Source organism: Periplaneta americana, chromosome 1 (genome assembly GCF_040183065.1).
Source record: "Periplaneta americana isolate PAMFEO1 chromosome 1, P.americana_PAMFEO1_priV1, whole genome shotgun sequence".
Classification (NCBI taxonomy): Eukaryota; Metazoa; Arthropoda; class Insecta; order Blattodea; family Blattidae; genus Periplaneta; species Periplaneta americana.
The window spans coordinates 211,541,466-211,552,687 of NC_091117.1; the positions used below are offsets into that span (position 1 = coordinate 211,541,466).

The window sequence follows — 11,222 nt, forward strand, 5'->3', positions numbered from 1 at the left end:
TAACTGTTTTATAAATTCTAACTTTCAGATTTTTTGACAGCAGACTAGATGATAAAAGCTTCTCAACCGAATAATAACACGCATTTCCCATATTTATTCTGCGTTTAATTTCCTCCCGAGTGTCATTTATATTTGTTACTGTTGCTTCAAGATATTTGAATTTTTCCACCCCTTCGAAGGATAAATATCCAATTTTTATATTTCCATTTCGTACAATATTCTGGTCACGAGACATAATCATATACTTTGTCTTTTCGGGATTTACTTCCAAACCGATCGCTTTACTTGCTTCAAGTAAAATTTCCGTGTTTTCCCTAATCGTTTGTGGATTTTCTCCTAACATATTCACGTCATCCGCATAAACAAGAAGCTGATGTAACCCGTTCAATTCCAAACCCTGCCTGTTATCCTGAACTTTCCTAATGGCATATTCTAAACTTCTAAAGCGAAGTTAAAAAGTAAAGGTGATAGTGCATCTCCTTGCTTTAGCCCGCAGTGAATTGGAAAAGCATCAGATAGAAACTGACCTATACAGACTCTGCTGTATAGTTTTATTATTATTAGTATTATTATTATTATTATTATTATTATTATTATTATTATTATTATTATTATTATTATTATTACTAACTATTTTAGCAGCTGTTACAATAAATTTGTTGCAATTAATCTCCCAATAAAATTCGTTAGAGTAGCCCTCATTTGAATCCGTTCCGACGTCAGTTCAAGTGTAGATAGAGTTCGTTTGTCCATCTCTTCTCTGGACGGCTCAAAGTTTGCCTAGTCTGTATTCCTTTATTCTTAAAATATGCTATGTCCACTGTAGTATAGAGCTGGATTTTGGTGTTCAAATGTTCAATCGAAAGTGGTATTTATATTTAACCCTTATTTTAGGAACATATTCATGGATTTTCGTTGCATATACTGTAAGTAAAAATTACATTGAGCAAATGTTATCTTCATGTAACAGAAAACAAAGTCGGGCGCCATTGTTGTCAAATCTTGTGGAGCGTTAACATCTCTCGCTGAGAAGTCAATGGTCGGCCCCATTATTTCACTAGCTGGCTCTATTTCGGCGTCACATCTAAATAAGGATAGGCAGGTTACCCTCTCCTTCGGGATGCTGGGTAACAGGGATTTGTGATCTGCTTCTTCATGGGTAGAAAGGAGAAGTTGGGGAGATGGTGCGGTGGTGGGGGTAAGGAGGGTTGGAGGGTATCGGGAAGAGTGAAAAGACTTCGGGAGCTCAGTGGGCAGAGCCTCCTCCGACAGGGAACAACTAAAGGGGAGCCTTTCTTCTTCGAACACTCCAATACACAATGGTGAGTACAACAATGAGTGCTAAGGCTTGCTCCCTCTGCCCGTGCAACACTTACACTGCCACACACAAACAAATACAGTTGTCTTCGGTTTGCAGCAAAATGAAATAGTGATACATTTTATTATTGTGATCAACAATTTTGTGACTTTTATCTTCATCTTACAATCAACGGAAGTGTTACCAACTTTTGGATAAGACATCGCACGTTTACATAGGTCGAAATTATTTGAAGTCTACTTAAGCGAATTAGGCACAGATGCATGATAGGGGCCAGTCTTCTTATTGGTTGAATGGTATGAATGCTACTATCGATATGTATTGTTGTTATAATCGACATAAAATATGTTGCCAACTTCTAAATTAACAGACAGTTTTACATTGTTGACTTGTAGCCTACTTCAAAATGGAAATAGCGGTAGTAATAGTAAAATATATTTTATGCTCGACCATGCCGAAATGTAGTAATTATACACCTGGTAGCAGTACTTTAATGCATGTCATTAAAGTACACCTATTCATTAAAGTTCAGGTTTTCGATTATTCTCGGATATGCAATCGAAAGATAACGAAGGAAACTTCACGGAGGCTGGAAATCCAATACTGTCGCAGAAGGTTATGTTCTGTTACTATAATAATTAGCGTTAATTGTAAATAATATTCAAATAAATTCAATTTGTCATCTCGTTTTTCAATTCTAAATCAATTTCCAGGTTATACCAAAATTAGTTCATGTTATTCTGTACACCAAGGTCAATGACATTATTGTTCCTCGGAAAAAATCAATACTTTCGCGTCTGCGCACATCTCACACGAGCTATGCACAAGGTCACTTCCGATCTTGAGTCAGATACAAATAAAATGAATACGTCTGAATAATTTCAAGTTAGAAATATGGTCGAGAATAAAAAGTCGTATGAAACTTGCCTATAATGGTAATTAAGACGCTCGTATGAAAATTATGAAACTCGCTTGCGCTCGTTTCATAAACAAACATACTTGCGTCTTAATTACTATCATTATAGGCTCGTTGCATAATGTACTATTCCTGGACCAAAAATATAATACAAAGTGACTAAAATTGCATCAGTAGTAACAAACTGTTTAAATGTTTTTATTTAATTTTTTAATTTGGTGGCATTTAATGCTTATCGAATATCGAATGCTAAAAAACGTTAATCGAGCCATTACTTCCGCTGACCTTTTTTTTTGCGAATAATGTGTGATGGGTGACCCCTATAATGCATCTGTTCCGCGAATTATTCTCGAAGGACTAATTTCATGGTACATAATTAAAATATTTTTAATTTATTAATCTCTGTCACAATTTTAAATTAAACGAATGTCTTCAATATGCAACAACGTTTAGCACTTACCATCATTTATTATCTGTTGTAACCACTCGTGCACTCTGTAGAAGACATACTGATATTCATTACTGAATAAATCATAATCACTGATGTGAAATAATCGAATTAATTAAAAGTAAATTGAATAATTGTCTACCAGAGTCGAACTTAAGATGAATCGCATTAAGAGTTCTTAGAATTAATATATAAAATTATAAAAGTGTGTTTTGTATTTCCAGCTCAAATTTTACATTCTAATTCGACTTAAAACAACGACATATTTGATACTTATGAAATAATAACTAACGAAGAAGAAATAACTTCAGTGCTGCCACATGCAAATAACACAATTACCATTTGTTTCATAAAACTGTTCAATTTGATCATAATAATCTTAAAGAAGACATCGGTATTGGGATAACAGAACAGACTTTAAGGCTGATTAGTTAGTTATCTGTGATTTAACTTCAAACTCAATGGACCATTTGTGCACCTCTTTAACATCATATGACTGACATTGTTAACTCTACTATATTCGTTTCTACAAGTTTTAATGCTATTATTATTACTCAGAACATTCTCAACTATCGGTATTTCTCTTTTCCTTCTTATTGTGTCAGATATCGCTGGTGTCTCGCAGGGCTCCAAATAGATCTGACTGCGAAACAGAAAATTTGTATCAAGAAAGAGTGTAGGTGCAGTTTTGCCGGAGCATTCTGAATCAGGAACAGGATTATTTTACGCACCAGAAATCTACGGCACATCACCTGACTATACTTTCATTTGAAGGGAAGACGTATTAAATTTTTTTGTGTATTAATCTATCGCCCTTAGGAACATTTAAGCAATTACATTTTCTCATTTACTTGTCATTCATTAATATAGTGATTATATCTGATACAAACTAGTTTATAATATTTCTGAAAAGGAGATCTGAAGTGTTTTATTTTGATTCTGTTTACACGGACGATTAGCAGCAAACTTAGAGTTTGAAAGCTTGCAGGTTATTTCAGTAACAGGAGATTTTAACTATGAACGGGTGCTTCAGTTTTGTGCGCATGTGCACTACACGCAAGTAAGAAAATTATTTTGGAAGTCGTGATTCGTAGTCTACGGCTACTGTCTGCCAGGATCCGGAAGTACACGAATTGAATTTCATTACGAATGGCATCGTCTGGCTCAATTTTGCCCTCGACCATTGTCGAACTTGGAGTCTACATAATTAGTCACCAACAGCCAAGGATCTCTCATCGGGATGTGGGGGGGGGGAAGAGAATCATGATCAATTTTTCGACAAGCATGTGAACTAGTATTTGAGAAAGCCTCTGTGATTGCATCAAAATCATCTTATGTTCCTTGTAACATTCTGACGCGTGTTAAAATTTTATTACTGTAGAACTTGGTTATAACGACATCCAAGGGACCTTAAACATTATGTTGTTATAAACGAGTGTCGTAGTAACCGAGATTCACATTATCAATCTAGTGAGGTGGAAAATGAAAAATAACAAACTTAATTAGACTTATTTTAGATTTATGTATTGACTTTTAAGCCTACAATGAACATAATAAAATACACGTAGGCCTACAATTATAAATACAGTATTCTGTATTAAAACAATTTGTTCAGTACTCACCAAACTACTTTACTTAGAAGTGAAGTAATCAATCATTTTACTCTGTTGTCTTCTACTTGCCCAATACACACTTTCTAGGGCTAAATTACGTTATGTGTTCATAATTTCAGTTGCAATTTCACTGCTCCCTCCCCTAGCTTCATAGAACATGTTCACAATTCTAATTGCTTCTAAAGCGTCACTCACTTCTTTTGGTGGCCATACTGCATTAAAATGCGTGCACTTAGTTAAAACTTCCTGTCGAAACTGATCTAATACCGCATGAATTCGGGCAGGTTACAATGGGGTGGGGAATCCGCCTGCATTCCAGAGGTCTATGACAGAAGGGGACTGTAAAGAATTTGTCAGGGTCAGATTTCAACAAAATATTTCTTAAAATACTTTGGTTCTTAGAAAATCTTATTCCAAACTGAGGTTGAAAATGACGTTATATGCGAGGTAGACGCAAATGCGTTTGTCGTATTAAGCAAGGTAGGAAAGCATATGTCTTATGGGGAATTAGTTGGGACCACAGAATATTTGACGTTATAGGTGAGGTGTCGCACAAAACGAGGTCGCTATAACCAAGTTCTACTGTACTATAATTTAAACAGCAAACAAGTTATTAATGGTCAGGTAGATAATAGGCCTATGCAGTAGGCTATACGATAGGGTAGCTACTACTGAGTGTAAACTGAATTCGTTACGAAAATAGATTTTAATTGCATAACGATGTAATACAACTACTACTGCTGCTGCTATTACTACTACTACTACTACTACTACTACTATTAATAATAATAATAATAATAATAATAATAATAATAATAATAATAATAATAATATACTCATAATAAAACTGATGACTCACATTCCACAACACATTTCGGTCTCCAATCTTCACTGTTATCTCTCTACACTTATCATGTTCTATTACGAGTATACTCATGGTAATTTTTCTCCCAGCTTCTTCATCTTCTTCTGCGACTTCATGCCATTCGTTGCAATACTAATGTGATCAGGTCAACCACATTATTTCAGTAGCATAAACGGTAGTATATGCCACTTGTTTTATTTACATTACTTTGTTCCCATATTGATATGAGAGATTTTCTTCACGATTAATTTTTCTATAATGAAAATTCATACTGCAGAGAAGTTCGTGATGACGCCGAGATCTAGTAGGCTCCGAGGATGGTGTGATGAAACACCGAAACAGCTGTAAACCGCACAGACTTATATAATTAACACGAGTAAGTCCGCTAGTTAATCAATTACTTCTTTTTTGTCATATATCTATATTTTTATATACACACCTTTGAGTAATATAATTATTAGATGTCTAGGTAGGCCTATCCTCTTTTCGTGTATGAAGAGTTCTTAGGGAATAAAACTCTTACGGCTATATTCTATCACATTTATATTTGTTAAATATTGAGGAAAATAAAGAATACAGTTTCATTTTGTAATACAAAAATTACTTACCCTACCAATATATAATTAAATATTTTAAAAAGTCCCATAGAAACTTCAATCGCGTAAGAAAAAGAGATGTTTTAATAAAGAGATTAATTCGCAATGCCTGGTGGAAATAAAAGAAAAACGTTGCTGCTTCAGGAAGGCAAATTGTACACTATTTACTTATGGGTACCTGCGTATACTAGTATTGCGTCTTGCGGAAGGAGCTACCAGCGAAAAGAATATATTATTGAAGTTGTCGTTCCGTCAAGACATATGACAACTTGAAACTAGCCTTTCTGACTTGTTCTTTATCGTGTCTGTACACTTTATATATTGCTTTAGAATAGTTGATAAATGTAACGATTATGAATCAATATCTCTGGCCCACTCTTACTTATCCCTTACAGTGTGCTCCACTCTACCAAATCAAAACCAAATTTCTTAATGATTTAGATAAAGTTACCAGAGGAGCATGCAAAGAGCTTATTGGTCTTCCTCATGACTGCCCAGACGGAATGCTTTACTCCCCTAAAAATATCGTGGTCTTTCGTTAATGAAAGCATCTTGGGAAGCTTATGTGCAACACACAAATATCTGTAATACTCTTCTTCGTGTTGACGACTCCCATCTCCACAATGTTAGGGATCTTGTAAGTGAAAAAGTTTCTGCTCTGTCAAAATTGAATATCACAACTATTGATGCTGTCAACTGGTCAGGTAGTAAAATTCGTGAACACTTAAGAAATGACGCATTCCAAACTTGGACAAACCATACCTTGCGTGGTAAAGGGGTTATATTTTATAGTGATCTCCCCAAGGCTAACTCATGGGTAAGCAATCGAAAGGGCCTATCTTCCTCAGAATGGACCAATGCTTTAAAAATGTCAAGCAATATTTCGGCGGTTCGCGCAATACCGGGCAGAACTCTAAGCACAACCCGCTGCCGTCATCCAGACTGTAGCGAGCTTGAAACACTTGGACACGTGCTTGGACAATGCCCCAAAGGCGAGCTGCTGATCAATGCTAGACATCATCGTGTACGACATGCTTTGGCGATATCGTTAAAAACTTTGAATTGGGAGATTCATGAGGAAGTGCATTGTGTATCGTCAGATGGTTCTTTTAGACGGGCAGACATTATTGCTATCAACGGACGCTTAAAACGGGCTCTTGTTCTTGACCCTACTATCCATTTCGAAAGAAACATAAATCAGGCTACCGAAGTTGATATTGAGAAGAAGTCTATATATGAACCTTGTCTGCCGTATCTTTCTCAAAAGTACAACGTCCCTCTTAAACAATGGTCTGTCATTGGTTTGCTGTTTGGCAGTAGAGGTTCAATCACAACTTCACAAGGAATTATCTTAAGGAACTTCACATTCCTTTTGATTATGTAATGTCTATTCTTATAAATATCATCAAGGATTCTCTTCAAGTATTACATCATCATCTCTATTTCAATTAATCAACTTATATTTGCCTTCAACAATTAACTTTCTTTTTTCTTTAATGTATCACATCACATTATATTGTACATGTTTATTGTATTCAGGACCCTTGTGGTCACTCAAAATTCTTTGAGCTGATGTCTATAATTTAGAAATGTATTATGTAGAAAAGTTAAATTTTCTCCGATTTTCAACCGGAACTTTCAATGTGTGAATGTTATTTATGCAATACCTCTAAAAACCTCTCTCGAACTGAAGAAATTAATTTAGTACCGTAAACTGGGGTTACTTTGAACATAGAGGAAACTTTGAACATTTTTTTCGGGAAATCATATTTAGGTTTCTACATGCTGCTCTTGTTACAGTTGGAGGTAAATCTGGTATGAGAATGATTTTATAATAATTTGCCTTCATCTATAACAAGAGCAGCATGTAGAAACCTAAATATGATTTTCTGAAAAAATGTTCAAAGTTTCCTCTGTGTTCAAAGTAACCCCAGTTTACGGCATACAGTTTTTAGACGCGGAGATTTTATACGTTAGCAGATATATAAACTTCGTATAACTTAAACTAAAAGCAGAGAAGGGCGTATCCCCATAATCACAGAGTTTTATAACAGCGATTGATAATTATTTGCAGCGGTTAGATTATGCAAGAACCAACACGCGCTTGTGCCGAAGAATGTGTTACAGCAGACACAGAAAAACTAGAATAAATATAGGCTTAAGCTCCTGTGCAGAGCCTGCGCGAAATTGACGTCGGTGGCGGTCTATTTTTATTCAGACCTTGGGATACTGTGTCTCGGTATATTTATAACCTCCCAGGAGGTGGGAGGATTCTCAGACACTGCCGTCGCTAAACATGGCCAATTTTGTGCTTGCAGTCAGGAGCCTAGGAGAAAATAGCACACAATATCCAATATCATGTCACAACTTATTGGAAAAAAGTTCTGTTAGAAACAATTTTAGTAATAATAAATTATACTCCGTAATGATAGATAGAAATTAGAATGGAATGTCTCATTTCGAATTCTGTTGTGCCGTACCTAAAGGCTCAAGAGTAGGTGTCAACTGTAGGAAATTGTACGTTCGTTGGACTTTCTTCATAGCCATGGGCAGGTTCCGTAGTTGGACAAATATAGACCTGCGTTAGGTTAATTCTGAACACTTCTGCTACAATGAGTTCATGGTGCCTAGCTTTCTGATAAGTAAGATGAGATCAAAAATCACTTTTGTGCGAGATCGTGCGTATTTGCTTGTTTTCCGCACAGAACCAATACGCGGTAAGTCTGAAATACCACATTCAGTATTCCCAACGTAACACACATAACAATTTCCCTCTTCTTACCGCTTAAGCGTGACATTCATTTTACTGCTTTAGGCTTTTAACATATTATTTTTAGAGACGTTTAACATAGTAATAATTATAAATTGGAAACTTACCACTGAAATTTCACCTAAATTGCAATGTTAATTATTGTTTTTAAATATTTGCAAAAATTAAGTAAAGTCTACTACTCCACGAAACTTATTGCATTCCTGATACAAGTAACATTAAGGAAGCCGTGAAAAAATCAACAAGATTCCAGATGCCGATGTTATTACTGCAATATGTTATATAAATAATATTGTTAAATATTAAAATGAAAAATAAATAATTACATAACCTTACCGTTTGTTTTAAGTTCGCATTTAAAGACTGGGAAAAAAAAAAGACAGACGTATATCACGGCCTGCTGGAGTATAGTAAACACAGAAAACATTTTATGGCAACAATGTCGAAGAAAGATATTTTGGTTTCCGAAGTTGCCGTCATTAAACAGAAACCAACATGGAGATTTCATTGCAACTAATTAGAAATTCGTCTTTCAGGTATGTAATAAACGATCTTCGCACAAAATAATGTACGGTTCACGAGCGGTATGTTTGTTTTCATGTTCTCGGAAATTAAAAAGCTCAACTACGTTTCGCTTTTTCAATCTTTTCCTCGAACATGAAAACGTCAACATACCGCTCTTGTAACGTATATTACTATTCTCGACTAGATATCATTCTGGAAAGCTCAATAGAAGCGAGCATGGTAGCCACTCGACTAACAAGAACGACTTGAAAATAATTATCTAGTACAACTATTGAGAATCTGCACATTCTAAATTTCTCGTTAAAATTTAGAAACATTTCTCAAAAGCAATTTTCTGTGTCAGGGGTACAATTTTAGTCACATATAATATATGAACGTAGGTGATAAATATTTAAACAAATTAAAATTAAAACCTCGCATAATTGAGGAAGCGAGTTTACCTACTATACTAAACAATATGCAGATCTTATAATAAGATTAAACGTCTTAACCCTTTCCTGGGTTAATAAAAAATTCAAGATTAATCCTAGCGGTTGACATGAATGACATAAATTTCTAAACACGGCATATAATTAAGCCGTAAAAAGAGATATAGGCAACTCAAATTTGTTGCTTGACGGAACAATGAAAAAGATTAATATCGATTTAATACATAACCAGGTAATACTTCAACATTATACTACAGTCTAATATCATACAGTCATGAAGCTTGAGATGATTTTTTGCATTTCTCGCGATACAACGCTCCAAGCGGTTAGCAACTGAGAGTACTAGAAACATAGACTGTGCCGGTACTATTTCGCATTGTCTGTGATGAGGCGATAGTAACGATCCTAATGGGTAGCAACTAAAGTTCGACTGTCATTCAATGTATATCCCTTACGTATTGAGCTTCGTGACTGTATGTATTAGGAAACTGTGATTATACGATGGACGGTTCGTATTACATTCCTTCTTAGATACGATTACTATAAATATAAAGAACAAAAATATATAATAATTTTCTATTCCTTTGCTGACGGTTTTCGAAAAAAAGAATAATATTTTGTGTTAAAATGTTAATTTCTGATTCCATGACATTATTTAAAAATACGAGCATCCTCGTGAACATTGTATAGTAAGTGGTTTATGATCATGTTTCAGTAGTAATTTAGTCATAAAAGTGACAGGTTTCAATCAATCACCTGAAGAGAAATTGCAAATTTCATTCGTTAATTGTAGTGACGTGTCTGTGGAAAACTGGCAACGCTGCAGCCAGGGTGTACGTACTGCTATTTATGCTCTACAGTATTGCTATATGTTTCATTTAATTTTATCGAAAAACTCAAAATTCTCGATATATTGCTGGCCGTATCAAAAAGATTATTCGATAAAATTGATATATCGATTGTTATTCGATAAAATTGATACATCGATTGTTATTGTTATATGAACAAAATTATTCAAATACAAATAAGCAGGGTAAAATACTGGTGACTCTGAATAATAGATGCACAAAATTTATTTAAAATTACAATGTAAGAAGTTACAGATTGTTTATGAAGTCGAGAAAAGGATTGCAGTGCTTTGAAGAAAGGACGGGTCTGATAAAGTGTAGGCCGTGAAGCTGATTATTTTACTATTATTATTATTATTATTATTATTATTATTATTATTATTATTATTATTATTATTATTATTATTATTAAATCCATTTATCTGTTTAAATGTTCGTTATTAATTTCGCCGATAATTGAAAGACCACAGGAAGAACAAGCACACAAAAACACAAACAAACGATCGTCTATTCACAACCAAAACGAGTATATTTGTACCTTATGTGACTTTTCAAAACTTAACATAGATAGCAAAACTTTTCTGTTCAAGGATATTGCAAAATTGGTTAAATTACTACGACATACATATCCTATGATAAGAGTAGTTGAATTCGTCCTCAAAGTACGTAATTATATTTTATTGTCCGAAATCTGCAAAAGAAAATATCTCGGTCAATATAGAGAATCACCAGCCACTGAACGAATACTGCACACTTCTATCACTGCCAGTGTGGCGCTATAAACCAATTTTCAATACTTTTATCACAACAACACATTTCAATTCTTAATGTACTGTATGTATAGAATTATTACTACATTAACGCATTTAATATATCACAAGAACATAGACTGAAC

At 34.5% G+C, this 11,222-nt stretch overlaps 1 protein-coding gene across 1 annotated transcript in view; it reads left to right on the forward strand.

The window, feature by feature from the left end:
• The first annotated feature begins 1,164 nt into the window (after positions 1–1,164).
• Positions 1,165–11,222, forward strand: part of Mlc2 (myosin light chain 2) — an 18,366-nt gene continuing 8,308 nt past the window's right edge. The window contains exon 1 of the mRNA XM_069837317.1: positions 1,165–1,322. Coding sequence (XP_069693418.1) covers positions 1,320–1,322 — 3 coding nt within the window. The 5' untranslated portion in view covers positions 1,165–1,319. The remainder of the gene's footprint in view (positions 1,323–11,222) is intronic.